General features: G+C 39.6%; 2 protein-coding genes across 3 annotated transcripts; one reads left to right on the top strand and one right to left on the bottom strand.

Annotated features, from left to right (window-relative positions):
* Positions 1-3,321: 3,321 nt before the first annotated feature.
* Positions 3,322-10,363, bottom strand: MAIP1 (matrix AAA peptidase interacting protein 1). Its single transcript, XM_062619713.1, has 5 exons — positions 10,011-10,363; positions 8,309-8,380; positions 6,619-6,745; positions 5,336-5,486; positions 3,322-3,565 (listed from the first exon to the last, which is right to left on the bottom strand). The coding sequence occupies exons 1-5, from the start codon at positions 10,326-10,328 to the stop codon at positions 3,487-3,489; spliced, it is 747 nt and encodes a 248-aa protein (XP_062475697.1). The 5' UTR covers positions 10,329-10,363; the 3' UTR covers positions 3,322-3,486.
* A 124-nt stretch (positions 10,364-10,487) lies between these two features.
* Positions 10,488-19,816, top strand: TYW5 (tRNA-yW synthesizing protein 5). 2 transcript variants are annotated; one of them, XM_062619711.1, is made up of 8 exons: positions 10,488-10,716; positions 12,044-12,198; positions 14,570-14,639; positions 15,512-15,556; positions 16,074-16,211; positions 16,925-17,012; positions 17,523-17,639; positions 19,426-19,816. In XM_062619711.1, the coding sequence occupies exons 1-8, from the start codon at positions 10,630-10,632 to the stop codon at positions 19,680-19,682; spliced, it is 957 nt and encodes a 318-aa protein (XP_062475695.1). In that variant the 5' UTR covers positions 10,488-10,629; the 3' UTR covers positions 19,683-19,816. The 2 variants fall into 2 exon arrangements, with proteins under 2 accessions (XP_062475695.1, XP_062475696.1); XM_062619712.1 differs by lacking the exon at positions 10,488-10,716 and adding an exon at positions 10,916-10,938.
* The last annotated feature ends 347 nt before the right edge of the window (positions 19,817-20,163 follow it).

Here is a 20,163-nt window from a genome sequence, read left to right as displayed (position 1 = left end):
GGGCAGGAAATGAGTTTAACCATGCAACTAGAAAGAGAAGCACTGGACTTGTGGAGTTTTGAAGGAATATGATCGCTACTGGAAAAACAATATGACTTTTACTATTAAGCAGCTTTCCAGTCATAAGACCTGAAAATATTTAACTAAATAGAACCTGAACTGAAGGAAAGGTCAAGCTTGAACATGCCTTAAAAACTGGAGAAAGTTGAATGTGGCTCCTGAATTAATCAGACAAGGCTGGGACAGGAGAGAAAAGAAGCAATACCTGTGTGAACTCGCATGTACAACTCATCTTTCCCATATTAGGACAGTATTAAATTGCCACTTCAAAATGGGTAGACACTGCAGAGAGTACGAGACACTATCATTGACTCAGGATGAAAGTCAGTAAGAATATCAAGACTTTTTAATAAGACAAGTCTAAATGATTTAAATAGCACTTAAATGAGAATCAATGCCTCTACCATTTCATTCTTTATTCCTTCTACACTCTCATTAATGCCAGTCACTTCCCAGCCACAATAACTTTGTGACCAAGGCCATCTACTGGTGAGTAGGGTTTGCAAATTAATGGGGGTTTTGTTGGCCAGATTTAATCCGTGCTTGTCAAGATTCAGACACATGCACTGGAACTGTACTAAGCAGCTGTCAGTAATTAGTAAACATGACCATACTTTTGGATGAACAAATAAAAAAATAAGGCTTCCCAAACTCCCCACGAACCTAAAGAAATGTCATTTCACCCCAGGGAGAAGAATGTGGTCCTTTCAATCTCCATTTTAAGCATAGTCCAGACACTTGGTGACCTCACCATTCTGTGTAAAATGAATTAGAAATGTCAGTGTTCCTAACAGAGATGAATTCTACCCTGAAAATCACCACCAAACCTGGTGACACTGTTTCTAAGAATTACTGGGCTAAAACTGCGAATATTTTAGATGGGTATGTATGCGGATTTAGAGCCACTACACCATGATTACAATTGTACTTGTCCCCTTGACTTAAAAGCAGCAGAAGTGGAAGTCATGCAAGGAGACAAAAAGGATATAAATCACACCCAAATCCTTACACACTGTGATGTCTGAGACAAATCAGCTACAGAAAGCAGGAGTGCTATCATGCTGTGACAGAGACCCCCACATTGTTCTACTGTTCCCTGTTCAGCATTATTATTCCCAAATTGTGAAGATGTTTCTAATAAACACTTCCTTTAGTTCTTTAAAAATTCTGTAACACTTAAGTTAGTATTATGGCCATCCCCAAATTACAAGACTATACTCTCCTCCATATTTTTCTTAGATCAAGATGAAGCAAACTTAACCCTTTATTCATCATTTTTTCCATGAGAATTTGGGACAAACTTGATATAGAAATGTACTCACTAGAAACTAGCTTGAAGACACTAAATACATTTCTTATCTTAAATAACAGCAAGTTTGGGGAAATACTTTTGAGTAGCAACATAGAAACTGTAAAATCCTGTTTTGCCTGATCAAGTAACATGGAAGAAAAGTATTTCCACAAGAGAAAACATGGATACCATAAGATGACAAAGGCCCTTCACTGACTTTCGCTTTGGTCTCATTAACTGCTATGATGATGAGATTTATGAAAGAGAATTTATATAGAGATGTCATGTAAAACAGATTCAAACCTTCCTGTAAACTTCGATTCTTTAAGATGCATATCTGTCCCTTCCTTCCAGGTTGGGTTTGGAGCATGTTCATACCAAGCCACAATTTTACAGTGAACAAAACAAACATTTTTCATTATTAGTTATATAGAAGGGTCTACCCCGCCTTCGCTTCCAAAAATGGAGCACTCGCTAGTAAAAGGGTAATCCCTTATCAGTCATGACAGACTCCCATTTTGATAGATCTATCAAACAGAAAAGATACTACTAAAGTAACCTAAATTAAAAATGACAGTTTAGCAGCATTTCTAGATAGACTTCCACTACTTAAATGTGAAAGCAGACACTCCTGAATACAAAGATGGCTTTGCTGGCTTTTATCTTCTTTTGCTCCATAATGACTTCTTCTAGAAGTGCATCTACACACTTCACTAGTGTTCTGCTTGTTTCTCCTGTTGCTATGTCAAAGAAATACATCTGATTGCAGCTTCTTGCAGCACATCATTCAGTAGCCACACTGGACATGCTTGCTAGCATCACTCCAGCAAATGGTCCACAGAATAATAAATATCTTTCACTTTGCCTCAAACTTTTCCAGATTGACTGCATACAAAATGGCTATATATAATTTTAAATACAGCATTTTGTTTCTCCCCTGAAGACAAGGACCTCTGTCATCACTGAACTTTGTGCAGAGGACAGATCACGAACTCTCCATTGTAAGGCCAGGCTGCTGCTAAGGCAGAACAAAATACCATAATTATTTTGCCAAGATTAGACATAAAAAGCCTTGTTGATAAATGTTAAAACATTCTTCTCGTCAAATCACTGTATCAAAAGAGCTGAGCCATGTAAATTTAACTTATACCTTTCAATCACTACTGTGAATCACAGCAACTATACTTCATGCTTTCAAAACACTGCACAGATCTCTATAACATGCCTGGGTAGAAAGTTAGCTATATCTTTAAAGTTGAGATAGTGAAGAAAAGAAACTGTTATGATGATCTCCTGTTGACCTGCATGTAAAAACTACTAAAGTTACCCTCACCTGTAATATGCCAGTAACAGACATAATCTGAGAATCAGGAAATAGTTCAGTTGCAACATTTAATGATTTGCTCATTTCTTCAACAAGCATTTCAGGGGAGTTTATTTAGATTCACTGTCCGGTAGCTCTTTTAAATTCATGGTTTTGACTACTTTTTCTTTCATAAATCTCTAAGCTTGCCTGTATGTTACTGAATTGAAAGGAATGTTGGTTTTATTTTTCAAAATATACGTATCAGATTGATTCATCTTCCTGGTGAAATGCTGGAAGTTTTCTCTTACTCCAGTCCTATACCAAATACTGATAATGGCACTAACTTTTTTAATCTCAAATGTATTCAAAAGCAAGATTACCTCAAAATGAACTGCTGAGGCTAGACAGTCTAAGAAGTCCATCTACCTCTATTTCATCTAGCATATTATTCAGTTACATATTGTACAGTCCCTAGGGAAAAAAGAAACATAGGAAAATAACTCAGAGGGGCCATCAGCCAAAAGACTGTTGTTTATCTTCAAGTAGAACCATTTCTTCTCATAATGTAAGAAGTCAACATACCCGTAATATTGGCCTGTGTGAAACTGTGCTGTGTAAATGCCTTGGATGAGCATCAGTACCAATTAAACTTGTACTAGCCTGCTCCAGGGAAAAGGCTTTATTGTAATGCCGCAGCATAGAATAAGTTTCAGGAACAATTTGGGGAAATGAAACATACAAAATTCATCCCTCTTTCGGATGGGAAGGGGGGGTGGGGGAAGAGAGACCTAACATCTACAGTGGTACACAAAAAGACTGTAGAAGGCATTTATTCTAATAGCCTTGGATGTTCAATCCGTGTAATTGTCCAGTCTGGTTTTGCTCCTTCTGTAAATTCCCTTTGGAACCTGCAAAAGGAAAGACAGTAAATGAAGAGTTGTTAAAATTTACTTGATCCTTAAATAGCTACTAATACCAACTAGAAATTGTGAAGAAATACTTTACTTCAAAGTTATTCCTGTAAGAGCTCCTTAGACTCTGATGCTTATGCCCCAAAATGGAGTATCAAAATTAATTCTATAGTAAGAAACAGAGTGCACTGACTTCAGAGTATTTTGGTTGAGATCCCACAGACAGCATCAAGCAGCAATAGTAAAGACCCTGCTATCAAGAAAGCACTGTTTTCATAGCAGTAACTATGAATATGGCATTGTGTCAGATCTTCATCTCTAAATAATGGTTTTCATTTAATGGGATGGCAACTGCATTGTAAAGGGAAATCACATGCTATTCATTCTACCTGAACATTTTCATTTTTACTGAACCATGTTTAAAAGTAAATTATCTTCAGAAATACATCGAAGATCAAGCTAACAGTATCAGTGAATCTCACAGTTGTTTCTAGGAAAATGAAACCTCTTTTCATACAGTCTTCTTCCTTTTGTAGTCATAATATCTCCCTCCCTGAGCATGTCAGTTTTGACTGCTGGCCATCTAAAGACAGGTCTGAACTTCAAGCTGAATATTCATGCTCCAAGTAACCTGCACATTGTTGACACAAGCAGTATAACCTCAGTGCTTTGCAATTACATGCAAAGCCACTACTGGAAACTGTCTTCTCCAGACACCCAAATACTTAACAGTAGGCTTCCAAGGCCTGCAGGATCTTTGCTAATTTGAATTTAGGTTGGCACTGTTAATAGCAGAAGAAACACATACTTGCAAAGATATTTCTGCTAGGGATTAGGAAGATATTTAGGGCTTTATGTAGACTCTTGAAGTTAATGGAACCTCAGAAGCCTCCAGATGTAAGGAAGATTCTGAATTCAGCTAAGGTATGGATCCACAAAAGTCCATTCAGGCAAAAAGCACTGGTGTCCTCAGAATGTTTCCTTTGTTTCAGAGCTCCTCATCAACTAGACCCACAGTCTCACACCATTTCAAACATGGGTGTTAAAGTCATTGATTATATTGCATTTCTCACACAAAAATCCTCACTTCTCCCCTAATAATGTTATTTTCAGTACCTTTTGCCAGCTGTGCAGGTATTTCTGCACTGCTCCAACATCAGTACACTAACAGAGACATTATTTACAAGCAGTCCTATGAAAATTCCTCTACACAATGTGTTCTTTGAGTACTTGGATCAGAGTGGTATGAACTATCTGAACACCAGGTGATGTTGCTTTGTGCTAACTTTCTGCAGAAAGCATTTAGCTAAATAAATTCCTCTTCATGAGCTACTTTTTCAACTAACTCCAGTTCTGACTTTTGTGTGGGAAATGACAAGTCAACAGCACCACACCGGACCGCTTGGCTTGACTGAATTGCTCTTAGCTGTGCTCTAAGAGATGGAAAACAAGGACTGATATTGGCCTGTTTCCTGAGAGCTGTAGGAAAGGATCAGAAACTTCATTCACTGCTCCAACTACTGCTCTTCCTGATAAGAGTTCCCACTAATGTCAACTCAGAAGTAAGGTAATAACATAATGACTTTAAGGGGTACTTAAAAAAAATGGCGCAGTGGAAAGCTAGATGAGAATTTAAAATTAGAATCAAGGTAAATTAAAACATAACAAGTTCCTGCACCGGCACAGTGTGAATGCTTTCAGTTCCTGAACTGCTTTCCATGCAGCTAGCCCATGTACATGAAGAAAAAAAGGGACAAGTAAACTTACTCATAGTTTGCTGTTAAAAGATGCTTTTTCTCTTTTGAACTTTCATCTCCAAACACAATCTGGAAAACTTTGGTTTCACCTGGTACTTTGTCAGGTAGGTTAGCACCATTCAGATACCAGAAACACATCAAGATACTAACAAACTTTCTTCCTGTTGGAAATAAATCAAAGCATAAGGTAAGATCTTATGTTTCTCATTGGTCAAATACTCCTATCTGTTACCTAGCATATATTCTAGTGAGACCCTGGAAGGGCAGCTGACTTCAGCCATGAAGAATGCATGATAGAATAATAAATGATAAAGCTAATTAAAATCATATTCATGCTGTTTAGCAACAATAAAAATGTACTCTGTAGAAAGGCATGTATTTTATCATGAGTATCATGTGACAACGTACGTAATCAAACTGTGTGAAAAAAGCTAGTTACCAAAGTCCAAAGCCAACTACTAATACTATGGAAGTATGAGAGTAGTTTAAACTCAGGAGCAATCTAGGAGAAATAAAAAAAAAAAAAATCCCTATGTCCCAAAAAAAGGAAAAAATTAAAATTTCACTGGTCTAGCAATTTTAAATGCTCATTGGAAGACCCATGGTTAGACTACAAACTGTCTCTACTGTGTCTGATAGTGACCTGAGCTCTTAATGCTGGAGTTCAACCCAAAGAAAAAATTATTTGAGCTCATCACTAGCTTCAAAAGTCCAGAATAAAGTGTATTCCATGAAACTAGAATAGAAGTGAGGACAGCAAAATTCATTTCATTGTTCAGCCTTCACTATTCTTCTTGCCAGATGTATTTTCATTGCTGAAGCAAACAGCTTTCTGCACACAGTAAAATAATTGGTTTTAAGTGGTTTGAGATTGCTAAGGACTAATAATATGAAAAATCTGAAATTACAAAAGAGGAATAAGCAAAACCTAAACAGAAGTCAAAACGGTACCACGACTTACTAGCAATAATCTCTCAGTTTCTGATTTAAAAGGAAATCAAGGAACTGTATACAAAATCATAGAATGGTTTGGGCTGAAAGGGACCTTAAAGATCACCTAGTTCCAACCTCCATGCCATGGACAGGACACTTTCCAGTTGCCCAGACTGCTCAAAGCCCCATCCAGCCTGTCCTTGAACACTGCCAGGGATGGGGCAAATAGATGAACTACAAACAGAAAAACAGGGAACGAGAAACAGTACTCAAAACCACATCTGTAAGAATACCTGCTTAGTAGCAAAATCAGGAAATAAGACTGCCCATTGCTGAAATGGTTTAGAATTCTAAACATACCATCATCATCATAGTAAATGCGAACATCTCCTTCTGTTGTGTACATGATTGAATCAATGTCAGCTGCTAAAGCATCCCTGTGGCTGTCAGGGAGCAAAGAAATCTTTTCCTTCAGCACCTGAAGTACCTAAATTCAGAAAAACTGTCAGTTTTTCATTAGGAAATTGAAGTAACAATCCTTTCAACTGCAGTTAATAAAATGATCTGTATTGTGTAATATATACAACAACAAAAGTGAAAAAAAACTGGGAAGTTTGGGCACTCCTAAATTTGGTGATATTAAAGAAGATCCTTTTACTGCTCACACCAATGAAAACTAAGTATTTTTTAAAAAGGTCTAGAAAAGGTACTGACAAAACAGAAGTTGCAAGGCCTGTAAGCCCAGAAAACACCAGTTCTACAATCTTGCTTACACTCTGTCTTCTCACTGCTCTTAATTACTTTTCACAAATCAGTTCCATTACCACTAAGCTCGTCTTTGCCATTTTGTGATCCACATTCCAATTAGAAAAACTTTACACATTTGCAAATCAGGAAAGACTGAAAAATCATTGCTCTGGGACTTAAGTTGCATACCACATTCCCAGACATAGTATATGGGCACCCTAAGACCTACACAGCTGTGTTAAGTAGAAAAAGACTGTGGTGCACACACTGAATATAGGCGTCACCTCAAACACCTTGAAAAGAACATGTGACAAGGAAGGATGAAACTGCGCAGCACTTCTTTTTAACTCATACTCAGTTTTTAGCCTAACTAGAATTGCCATTTCTGAATAACAAAGAAATCCAGAGGTCACATGGAAGCAAGAGACAATCTTCACTAGAAGACACTGATTTCTAGTACATTGTGCAGGTATAAAATTCACTGGCCAAAGCAACAACAAAGTAGCATGGTATCACAGCCTCATCCATTACATTGCTCTGGTTAAATTAGGTCTCTCGATGAGACATGATCACTGAAAGAATTTGCAGAAGAAGAGGAGATGCTTTTCAAAGCCAACTGTAGTAAACAAACAGCACCAAATTATTTTGCTGCAAAGGCATGGGTGGCAATAGGGCAGGCCAAGCTGACACCCCCCAGTAATAAGGCAAACATAGGTCTAAAGTATCTTCTCTCCTAACTATGATGCATCTGCTACCTCCATCCCCTGGGAAGGCCCAGACAACTTCAGCCATTAAAAACTCATAAAAACACAAAACAAAGAGATGTTTAACCAGCCAGGCCAGCCACACCCCTGAGACCATGACTCAAGACAGATGCCTTCCAGTTGAAGCCAGTAAATGGCTGTATGGTCTGCCTGGGGGTAGGAATGGATTAGTGCAGCATGGATGAGCAAAGCGTCAGCTCTCTGCCTACACCAACAGAGGTATCTAATGCCATCCGAAATCCAGGACCCACTGCCTTACAACCCTTTCTGGTACACCAGCAATCTTTCTGGCAATTGGTGCTTACCCTCCACAGCAAGAATTTTTATTTTTTTTTTAATATAGTAACTTTAAATTAAGTTTCATGCCTTGAAATTAAACATTAAAAAAGCTACAGGACAAACAATCGCTTAGCTCAGCATAATGCAGTTTTTCCCCAATCAAACCAAACTGGCAGCATTTGTAGATAATGACAGGCTAAATGTATGTTACTTGATAATGGAAAAATCAATGGCTAGAGTGAGACATGGAAAGCATTTACCTCTGCTGATACAAGTTCATCCAGCAGCTCAAGTTTACGCTGAGACAGCAGCTTTGAAACAACAGAAAAGGCCTACCAAAAAGAAAAAAGGAAGAAAGAGAGAAAATGAGATGAACAAACAACATTAAGCTGTCTTATTTTTCAGGCAGATCTATCATTATGTGACAAGCTACCCAAATATTCCAAGATTTAAGATTTCAATGTTTGCAGAGTGCATCACCACTGAAATGGAAACCCTGCAGCACTAAAAGAGTGATTCTATGAACTGATAAAAACATGGTTTCTTTTCATTCTCTCATTTAAAGCCTTAAAACTTTTGACAACAGGCACCTGAATGCATAACTTAAAAAAAAAAAAACAAAAAGAAAAAAACAAAAAAGGCATTACATACAGTAATCTATATAAGCTGGTTTTATCGGTTTTGGTAATTCAAAGAGTCTATATCTTCCCCCATTTTGTTCCCCTGCCCCTTTTCCCAGCCTTTCTCCTGGTTTCAGTCATAACAGAAGCTGTAGTTTTATAAAATTTCTTCATAAACCTGGTTTAGTCTTTACACTTCAGGAAACTAAATTCCCATTTCCTCCTTGACTTCACAGGCATTTGCACATAATAATGCCTCCATATATTAAAAAAGGCTACATATGAAACGCAGACACAGTGTTTAGGACTCTGCAGCAAGTACAAACAAACCCAGGGCAAGATAAATCAGGTGATTCTGCATGCATAGCACCTAATTTGGTGTAGGTTTTTTTGTCTCTCTTGAATTGTTCCCAAGCATTTTAATGTTCTGTGCCCTACCCCCTGGGGGGGGGGGGGGGGGGGTGGGGGGTGTTTCAAGCTAACATTTTCTGTTTGTTCTTTAACATTAAATGCAATAATTGAAGCTTGACAGAGGTTACACTGTTTTATGTTATTAGCTTTAAGATTACCTACCCTTTGACACATACTGTTGACAATGCTTACTGAGTTCGTAAATTTTAAGAAACAAATCTATCATAGATTCATAGAGTACCAGGTTGCAAGGGCCCTCAAGGATCATCTGGTCCAACCCTTCTATGCAAAGCATGACCTAGACTAGATGTCCCAGCACCCTGTGTGCAGCTGCATCTTAAAAGTGTCCAACACTAGGGAGTCCACAACTTCCCTAGGGAGATTCCAATGGGTCATTGTCTGCATTGTGAAAATTTTTCCTCATGTGCCCACTTGGAATCTCCCCAGGAGTAACTTATGCCTGTTACCCTTCATCTTTTCCATGTGACTCCTTGTAAAAAAGGGAGTCTCCATCTTTGTAGCTACCCTTTAAATACTGGAACATGGTGATAAGGTCTCCGTGGAGCCTCCTTGTCTCAAGGCTGAACAAATCCAGTTCTCTCAGACTTTCCTCATGTGGCACCAACTCTACACCTGCCTAAGCGTTGTCATTTTGGGAAACCAGCTAAAAGGAGACTCGCTTCCCCTTAAAAGTCTTCGAAACACTGGGCAACATGTTCCTTCATACTACTCTGCGGAATGGGCTCAACCAGCTCATTTTGATGCTGGAATTTGGGAAAGAAAATAGGAAAAGTCTGAAGAACGCCCACCTCCGAAGACCACTGGGCACTCTTCTCCGCAGGCAGGCAGGCATGCCGGCCGGCCCTCCTGCTCCCCCTTCCCACAGCACCGCGCCGGGCCCGGGGTCCGCGCCTCGCCGCCCGCCGCTCACCTGCTTGGCTCCCCGCGTGAACTCTTCGATGCTGAACTCCTGATCGAAGTAAAGCCTGATGAGGAGGTAATAGAAGCGTGTGCGGAGCCAGGCGAAGGGGCTGGTGATCCTCACCACCACCACCCGCCGCTGAAGACGCTCGCCCTCCGGACCCTGCCCGGCGGTGCTGGCGAACCGGGCGCGGGCCCGGAGCAGGCCCGATGCGGCAGCAGCGGCGGGCGGTGATAGTGGCGGCATCGGGGGGACGCGGGCCGGACCCGGCGCCGCCAGCGCGCGCGCGAGCCACCGACAGCGGCCCGTAGCCGCGCGCAGCGCCATGATGGCCGCTGCCGTCCCACCGCCCCGTCCGGTCGGAACTCCCGCTCCGCGGGAAACAAGAGCCGCCGCCACCGGTTCCCTCCCAGTGGGGCTTGCTCCGGAGCTGGCGCTGGTTTGGGTGATCGGCGGTTCCGAGCGTGTTGGCCTAGAGAAGCATAGAGTCACGGTGAGACCCGCCGGCTCTGCCGCCCTTGCCTAGCGGTGCGTGTGGGAAGGGAGGCGAGGAACGTTTCTGCGCGAGCTCTTCTTTCCGGGGGGCAGCTGCGGAAGGCGGACGCGGATCTGTGTCTCGGGAGCGGCCATGGAGCGGCGGGAGCGGCCGGTGGTGCCGGTGGAGCGGCTGAGCGGCGTCACGCGGGAGCGGTTCCTCAGCGACATCTACCCCCGGGTACGGCCCGGCCCGGAGCCGCTCCGCAAGCCCAGACGAGCCGCCGGGTCCGCGGGCGCAGACCGGGTGTTGTGGGCCTGCGGGAGCAAGTTCAGACTGTGCGGGGAAGGAAGGGGAGGAAAGACTGGGGGTTTCCTGTGGCAACGCTTCACCTGGCAGTTAGTGCAGGTAGACCGCAGGCTTCGGGTTTACGTGTTTTCCTGAGGAGCCATTAGGATGAATGTGAGCTTAGCGGCCAGATAAACTGTTAACAAGTTCTGACAACTGCTCGCTCTCTGAGCTCGTTTCCTTTAGCAGTAGTTAAAAAAAGGTGTGATTGCTGGTTTTGTTGCTTTGTTATCGCTGCTTCCTGTTTATTCTCCAAGATCCCAATTCAAAGCAAAGGTGTTTCTTCCTGTTTTTTATTGCGTGCCCTGCATCAAACCTGCTTGTGGCTGTCAGTGTCAAGGAACCTTGGTGGAAAGAACTTCTTTCATAACAACATAGAGCACTACCATAGCACACGCTGTACACCTTAGAGCACAGCTGTTATGAGGAGTGGCTGAGGGAACTGGGAGTGTTTAGTCTGGAGAAGAGAAAGCTCAAGGGAGGACCTTATCGCTCTCTCCAACTACCAGAAAGGAGGTTATAGTGAGGTGGGGGATGGTCTCCTCTCCCAAGTAACAAGTGGTAGGACAAGAGGTGACGGCCTCAAGCTGTGCCAGGGGACTTTAGATTGGATATTAAAAAAGATTTCTTCACAGAGAGGATGATTAGGCATTGGAACAGGCTGCCCAGGGAAGTGGTGGAATCGCCGTCCCTGGAAGTGCTCAAAAACTGTGTAGATGAGGACCTCAGCTACCTGGTTTAGTGGTGGTCTTGGTAGTCCTGGGGTAAAGGTTGGACTTGATGATCTTAAAGGTCTTTTCCAACTTACTTGATTCTATGATTTTAACTGTGTGGTCTCTTTTGTCTGTTTTCTGCTAAGAATGGGCTAGACTGACTAAAGCTATTCCTTAGTCCAGCTAGATTCCTTAATGGCCCAGCACAAGGTGTGTGTTAAAATTGTCTTTGCCCCTCCAAGTCTTTCCTTACCCTGCTAAGAAAGAGAATAGTAAATAGAGAAAGAACCCCACTATCTACTGCATTTTGTTTCAACATTCAGCATTCTGTTTCACATTGGTTGTGTGTAAACACATCAGTTATGACTTTGTGTAATGGGTCCTGGTATTCAACTGGATTGTTTGTGTGTACTTGGTTTGAAAAATTAATTCTGTTTTTTTTGTGATTTTGGGTCACTGCAATTATTTCACCATTGATTTTTTTTTTTATGTTTTTTGTTTATTAGAGAAAGCCAGTAGTGCTGAAAGGGATGGAACTGGGAGCTTGCACAACCAAATGGACAGTAGATTATTTGAGCCAAGCCGTAGGATCTAAAGAAGTGAAGATTCATGTTTCTGCAGTGCCACAGATGGATTTCCTCAGTAAGAACTTTGTGTATAGGTACTTTGTTCCAAGGCCTCTTGTATTTTAAAGTTATGTGCTTGTAACTTGCAGACATACAGTGCATCTGTTTGAAGCTAAGGGTGAGAGCATGAAGATACTTTGTGAAAACTTTAAATTATGTATCGAAGTGCTGTCCTTGACTTCCCCCTCTTCATTTCACAAACATCTCAAAACCCTGAATAAGTATTACAATGGTGAAAGAAGGGGCCAAACAGGGCCTTAAAAGTAATGGCACAAAGAAGTGTTATAAAGATATTTTGACTCTGGTAGGAAATTTGAGCCTGGCATAATCTGGCATTGGTAAGAACAGCAAACCAACCCCCCTTGCTACTACTGATTCTATGAATACCCTGATCTGCTATTTTGTTCTGGTTATATGGTGTGTTTTCAGTGTTACTGAGTAGGGCTAGTTTCTGACTCATCATGTGTCTGAACCTCTTTGAATGCTGGCATGTGGCAGGCTTGCTATTCCACTCTAGGAGGGATGTTACTGATTAAAACAAAGCTCCTTTCGAAGTTAGCAGTGCAGTTCTCACAGTGTTCGAACTACTGGATGCCACACGTTTCACCAGCTCTTTAATCTTGATGTGGGTCACATAAACTCTTGGTCTCCTCTGAAGTTCCTCTCATGTAGCTGCCAAAACATTTTTTCAGTGTTCATCTAATCTCAGTCACTGTGTTGTTCTTCAAGGGAAAATGCCTTTATTTTGCTTCTCATTTGTTTTCCTTAAGTGGGAGCAAGATGTGTTCAGTCAGCTCTTAAGCAGGCAGAAGCATATGCTGTAAGTGTAAACAAGCTACAAGTCTCTATGAGTGGAGCCTGTTATTCAGAGGAAAAAACCTACCTTATGCTATATTCTGCTTACTGCATAAAAAAATTTTGAGTCTTTTAGATTAGCTCATACTTGAATGATTTTGCCTTATCATCAGATTTTTATTTCCCTGCTTTATTTTGTTTCTTTTCATAATACCTCTTACTACGAATTCAGATGCAGTTGCTCTGGCATACTAATTTTAGCAGGTTTGTAGACAGTTGTATAGAGGTGCTGTGATGGTACTTTGTTATAAAGTTTCAGCTACTGCACTTGAAATTCAGGAAGCTTTGACCCTTTCCACAGCAAGTCCCTCATTCTAATATGAGGGGAGAATAAGTAGAAATAAAAGAGTAGAAACATAAGACTTAACGTGTAGTTCCATGAGTTTAAACGGAGGCACATGAGTAGTACTGCAGTAAGTTGTATGCTTCTACCCCCGTCTTTGTGTTGGTTCTGGAGCTCATTCAGTCAGGTTGTGATGTGCTACAGAAATCTGAATGGTTTTCTGCTGGTTTAGCTTTGCAAGCAGGTTCACCATCAGGTCAGATGAGTGCTAGTGCTAGCGTAAGGGAGAAGATTGGATGATTAGGGTAAACAGCAAGGGCAGAGCTCTGGCAGCACCAGCGTGCATCAGTTTAAGCTGTTGTAGAGCTGTGTTGTCACTTTCTTCAGGAGCAAGTATAAATGGCATGATAATTAACAGTTCAACTGAAGTCAGAGTTTGGGTTTTGTTTGTTTTTCCACTAACTGTAGTTGTTGTATTTGACTTTTATAGACAAGTCTAAAATGTTTAAAGAAGTTTTCTAAGTACTGTCAGTTGCAGATCACATTCTGGTAGAGGGATAAAAAGATCACAAAAGATTTTGTTTAAGGATAGTTTCTTCTTAATCCTGGGTACTTGGTGGTTGCTTGAAATGTGATGTTTACATGCAGTCTATTCATTATCCAGTGACAATGTGAGATGGTGAGTTAAATGAACCTAACATTGAATTCATAACAATGAATATATGTCCTATTACTGCTTGTGCTTGGTTTGCCATTCAGCTACCAACTGATGCCAAAATCTGTAATCATTTGGAAAGCTCCCATTATTTAAATAAATATGTAATGTTTCTATTGATTTCAGAGGGACAGGCTCTAATGCCCAGTGCTTCTTTTTGAATCTTCTGAAGTTATGTTTAACAAATTCATGGACTTGGCCTGGAGGGTCTCCAGAGGTTCCTTCCAGCCTCAGCAAATTGGTGATTCTGTTGGGATACATGGGAACAGTTTACTAAAACAGTGGTTTGTAAATGTAGGATTTCTGTCTCAGTAGAACTCTTTGAACATCCACTGCAAACACTGATTAGTCATAGAATCATAGAATAGTTAGGGTTGGAAAGGACCTCAAGATCATATAGTTCCAGCCCCCCTGCCATGGTTACCATGTTAAATAAATTGGAAAAAAAAAAAGCAGCATATTAAATCTTCAGTTTATGATTTTAAACCTGACATTTATAGGCCATGTGTTGTTTCATTGATTCATTGTATAAATGTAAATATTTGTATTTCAGAACTTTGCCTTTTGATGTATTTGTACGAAGAGCAGCTGAAGTCAACCACAAGGAGTACTTTCTTTCTGAGGTAATTTCCTTAGTGTCACGGTTTCTTCTGTTGGTTATTTTGCCAGTATATGGAAGAGAAAATGATGAATTGTAAATTAAAGTCTTACTCCAGTAAAGCACTTGATCTTAGATTTAAGTGTTTTGTGTGGCTTGGAGCCAAGAGAAGTAGTATGGGGAGAAGTATTTTTATAAGAAGTTGTTTTATATATGTACAGTATGGTTAACTTCAGACATCCTGTTTCTGTTAACAGAAACTGCTTGCATGAGCAAATATTCCAGCATAAAAGTTAGAAATCAAACCTTGGTTTAGAATAACAACTGTATCATTTGCAAGAAAATGTTGTGAAGATATTTTAGCATGTGATTACATTTGGTATCAAAATACAAATACTGATTAATTGTAATGTAATATAATTAGTGAGTAGTGGTTTTGTGATTATCTTCATGTATCAGAGGGGTAGAGGGATTTTCAGAGAACTGTGATTAGGAAGCAAACAGTTTTGAATGCAGATATGCTTTTTACCTTTTATGCTAGGTAGTGTGCTGTAAGTTTTGAAACCAATTGAAATAGCTTCCTGCATCAGTATTGTGAAGAACTTAAATTACAATCTTCATTTGCTTTGAGTCTGTTCAGTAACAGCAATGCTGAAGCAGTTGACAAGTCTCCCACCACTTTACTCTTCTACTCTAACATATTTTCCCCATTTCTCGAGATGAACAGCAGGGATCAGTAGAGTAAAGGCAGTACAACAAAGTAGCTGAATTTATAAATGCCATTTATTTATATAATTTTTTAATGAAGCCCTGCATTAATGAGAAAATACAGAGTTTTCTAATGGGTTTTTAATTCTTATTCTAAAACCTAACCAATTTTCTTTGTGTTCTCTTCAGGATGAAAAGTACTATTTGCGATCAGTGGGTGAAGATGTTAGGAAGGTGAGTTACTTGAAATTAAAGTTCTAGTACTGTAAAGTCACAGAGTATTTTTAAAATCCTGCTGTCACCCTCTGGCTGTGTAGTATAGAAATACAACTTGGTTATGGTCACTTGGCCTGTGATTCTGACTGGATTTAGGTCAGAATATTTAAACCTAAGTGTCTAAAATAGTTGCTGTTATACGAGAGCTTAGCTGATCACTGAAGAGTACATTCTTCACCTCCCATTCTTTAGCTTTTCTTGTTAACTAATATAAAAGGATTTCTGATGATCTCTTGCTTCTTCAGTGTGACTTCTAGCAGCGATGGCCCAAAGCAGCTCTCTGGCTATTCTTACTAATATTGTTGACCAAGTCAAGGCTGGAAGGGTGACCACCAAAAAACATTGCTCTTTTCAGCTATTCACCAAGGCTGAAGATGTAGCCCCGTGTTTCATATGATGAGAAATGATAGTGAAGTGCTCCCTTATTTTAATGTGCATATATGGTTCTATAAGAGTTGTATCCTTTTTATTTCAGGATATTGCAGATATCAGAAAGCAGTTTCCTACTTTGGCAGGAGATATTCAGATTCCAGAGTATTTTGAGAAGGAACGGTTTTTCTCTAGCGTCTTCCGCATCAGCTCAGCTGGATTGCAGTTGTGGACACATTATGATGTAGGTACTGTATGCGCTTAACATTAAATGTTACAGATGGCATTATGAATTGAGATATCAAAGTGCAAATATCTGACAAAATTCAGTTAATGATAGACTTCAGGTGTTTCTAAATAGTGAAATGAATCAATGCAGTGGTACAGTGAATTGAAATAGATGTATTGTGTAGTCATGATATCTTACTGTTTTTTGTCTAATTCCATACTTGCAAATATGTTTGATTTTGCGTCTTCCCCCCCCCCCCCCCTTTTTTTTTTTACTGTTTTCAGTCAGTTAAAAATCTGACATAGTCATGAAAAAGAATCCTTTGTCAATAGAACATCAGCAAAATGAGATAGGGGTAATACTGGAAAAGGAAAGGAATCTTAAATATAGCTTGTATGAAATTTTGCTGGTTTATATGTCTAAAGTATGGTATGTCTTTGTGTTTTAATATGAAAGATCTCAATTCCTAATTAAGGAAAACCCCAAAGTTGTTGGAAAGCAGTATTGTGTTTCCAGATGTACTAATTGTCAAGAACGTGCAGCTGAAGGGATAAAGAGACATATTCTGAGGGTTTTTTGATTAACTATGTGTGGAAGCTCTTTTAGCTAATTCCAGCATGTGAAAGTTTTTATAATTCCCTCTTCTAAGATGATATTTTAGATTAGTGGCAGGGTAAGTATTCATTCTTAACTCTTGGCTGACATCTCTCTTACTATGCTTATTCCAGGTCATGGATAACTTCTTAATCCAAGTAACAGGGAAAAAACGAGTTGCTTTGTATAGCCCTCGAGATGCACCATATTTATATTTATCAGGTATGCATGTCATATCTATCTAGTTCAGATTCTGGTGATCAAAGTTGCCTTTCCAGCTCACAAGCATTGCACTGTGGAAGAAAGAAGTCACTAACAGACATATTGATGTAAAAGAAGTCATTGGGTCCCCTAACTCTGATCCTGTTTGCATTAGTCAATGCTAACCATTGTAGGCATTAGAAAAACTGTAAAGTAGCACAGGAGCTTTGCCTGGTTCTGTTTTCAGCACCTAACTGTGGAGGAGTACAGTGTTCTGTCTGGATTCAAAATGGTATCTTAAATGTCAGAGAAAGTGTCTTCTAGTGTTACAGGAGAAATATAGACAGCAGGAGAACATGTCTCTTCAGTAAATGAGGAATGCCATCAGGATTCCCTGGTTTTTAGAAGAGTTAGAAAAATAAACCAGTATTAAACTTGATTCAAGAACTGCCATTTCAAACAATGTGATGATGCTTTGTAGCTGTTGGAAGAGTAGGAATGTTTATTCATTGCTTGTAAAAACTTTCCTAGGCACTAAGTCGGAGGTGCTGGATGTGGATAACCCAGACTTAGAGAAATACCCCCTTTTTGTGAAAGCCAAGCACTATCAATGTTTTCTGGAAGCAGGAGATGTGTTATTTATTCCAGGTAAGCAACAAAGAGATCCTGACCGCAGTGTGTTTTTTGAAATAGTTTTGTTTGCAATTTCACATTTTAAGGGATGGTAAGACACTACAAAAGCATGTCTGTGTTATAAGTAGGGGCATCTAAAGACATTGGCAAAACATGTCTACTTCTTCTAACTGTACTAATTAGCCTAATGATAGGTATTATTTTATCTACCTACAAGCTTACCTTCCTTCAAGATTACACTGTATGCTTCTGAATTCGTGTCTTAATAGAGTAGCACTATAAAGTCAACTTGTGAAATCTGAAATTATTTCAGTGACCTGGGTTTTCTAATGGCAGAATGAGTGAGGTACTGTTTCTGTTCTTCTAAAGCCCTAGCACTTAAGAACTGTGAGGCGTATGATTTGATGAGGATTACAGATGGTACAGTTATTGGACCTTCTAGGAATTTATAATCACCTTCAGTGGATGGAAGGACAAGTCCTAATCATTTTTCTACACAAGCAGAAAATGCAAAGCTGCTTCCTGGGCTAAGATGATGAAATTCTGGTGATCAGGAAAAGGCAGCTGAATTACTCTTATTGAACTACACCTGCTTGTTAATTTTTTATTTAGACTCATTATGAGATTGTGACAGATACTTACTCTATTGCTTTTCATGTTATCTGGACAACATAAACAGGATGGTAAACAAGAATACAGTAGATCTTTTGGAAGTTTTAAGGTATATTCTTTGTCTTAGACTTGTTACTTAATTTTGAACTTACCATTTATGATTCTTTCTAAAGAAACTTTTGATTACAGTTAGCAAAAGGTATGTCAGTGTTGGTAATGTCAGCGTACATAATTTCGGCTTTGTTCTATGCAATGCAGATATTAGTTTGGTTTTGCTAGTAAATGTGCTGGTTCAAACTTAAAACACATTCAGCACTCTTAAGAATGGCTGGGGAGAATAGGGATTTTTGAGTCCAGAGAACGGTGCTTGCTTTGTCAGCATTCTGGAATATATATCGCTGAAAAAAGATGCTTTTTTGAGAAATGTATGTGATTATTACAGAGAAGGTAGAAGCAGCCCCTCTTCTGAACCTGAAAAAAGCTTCATGTTCATTTCTCAGAATAAGCTTTTCTATGTCTTCAGCACATACAAGCAACTAAACTGCAACAAGCATGGCATTCAGTCTCTTAGCTTAAAATTGAAATAGGTTAAATATACCATATCGTATTTCTTTTTAAAATGTACTTGATGAGGCAAAAATGTCTTTGCTTCCTTACCACAGCCATGATGATTCAATTGAAAAGCCTCACAACTTTACTATGAAAAGATTAGCAGAATGCAAATTGCCAATCTTTTTATAGTAGAAAGTTGCTAATCTTCTCATAGTAAAAATAGTTTCATAGGGTGATGTGGCTGACACTTGTGGTTTGTGTTACTGCTTGGACAATCTGTGCAAAGTTAAGGACTGTATCTATGAAAAGATATCTGCATTTAAAGTAGAGATGAGTGAACAGGGAAAATGTCTTATTTTCATCCTACATATGCTTATGGTTTGCTTATATTTGAGTGTTTATACTTCGGCACTTGTTACTTTTGTGTGAAGTTATGGGTTGATGTGAATATCTTGAAGAACTTCTTAAATTTGGTACAATGCAATATACTCAGGGATGACTATTTACAAATAAACAAGAAATACAGCATTTGAGGCTTTCCTCAGCAAGATCTAGTTTGGGTGATTCTGACACTTGTTACAAGTCACTTGAAAGTTTCAGATAGTCGTTTTAACTTTAGACATTCTTCTTCCTACAGCTTTGTGGTTCCACAATGTAATTTCTGAGGAATTTGGAGTGGCCCTGAATGTCTTTTGGAAGCACCTTCCTGCTGATTGCTATGATAAGAATGACACTTATGGGAATAAAGATCCTACTGCAGCCTCTAGAGCTCTACAGATCTTGGACAGGGCCTTGAAAACACTCGAAGAACTACCTGAGGAATATAGGGATTTTTATGCTCGGAGAATGGTGTTACGCATCCAAGAAAAAGCCTACAGGAATGATAATGGATAAAACACATTTTAATTCAGCAAGCTCCTGTGAAAGTAGAAAATTGCATGCTAATATGGAAACTGTCCATATGTACATACATAAGCTTTCTGCAAGACCAATGAGAACTGTGTTGATAAACATTCATCTATAACAAAGTTTATCTGGTAGACTTTTTAATTCATTTTTCCTCATGTGCAGTGTGTGCACAGTCTGCTTGGTCTGGAGTTGGTCTGTCCTCTGCAAGGAGGCATGTATTTCAGTGCCTGAATGTACAACTCTACTTCTACGGAGTGTTCTACTTATATTTTTCTTAACGACAGTTTTGGTATCTGGGCTGGGCTGACAGCATGTATGCTTAGAAGTAACTTCACGTCTTCCTGAATGCTATCTCATTTACTAAAGTTTAGGAAAGTCAGAGTGGTTTCTGAGGAGGTCTGAGAAAGCCAATTGGTGGTGGTTTGTTCGAATTCATGGTTTCTTTGAGTAATTACCTAGTAGTAAC

Source organism: Pezoporus occidentalis, unplaced genomic scaffold, assembly GCF_034315485.1.
Source record: "Pezoporus occidentalis ecotype Australia unplaced genomic scaffold, CSIRO_AGI_Poc_V1 ctg213, whole genome shotgun sequence".
Taxonomy (NCBI): Eukaryota; Metazoa; Chordata; class Aves; order Psittaciformes; family Psittacidae; genus Pezoporus; species Pezoporus occidentalis.
The sequence above is the reverse complement of the archived record's forward strand: the minus strand, read 5'-3'. Positions and strand labels throughout refer to the sequence as shown.

Bases quoted from the DNA above. Each gene is read 5' to 3' on its own strand.
- MAIP1 (XM_062619713.1), bottom strand. From the start codon at position 10,328: ATGGCGCTGCGCGCGGCTACGGGCCGCTGTCGGTGGCTCGCGCGCGCG. The intron at 8,381-10,010 runs GTGAGCGGCGGG...TCTTTTTGGTAG, and splicing joins TCACGCGGGGAGCCAAGCAG to GCCTTTTCTGTTGTTTCAAA. The intron at 3,566-5,335 runs GTAAGTTTACTT...TTCCTTTTGCAG, and splicing joins CTTTTAACAGCAAACTATGA to GTTCCAAAGGGAATTTACAG.
- TYW5 (XM_062619711.1), top strand. From the start codon at position 10,630: ATGGAGCGGCGGGAGCGGCCGGTGGTGCCGGTGGAGCGGCTGAGCGGC. The intron at 14,640-15,511 runs GTAATTTCCTTA...TGTTCTCTTCAG, and splicing joins AGGAGTACTTTCTTTCTGAG to GATGAAAAGTACTATTTGCG. The intron at 17,013-17,522 runs GTATGCATGTCA...AAACTTTCCTAG, and splicing joins ACCATATTTATATTTATCAG to GCACTAAGTCGGAGGTGCTG.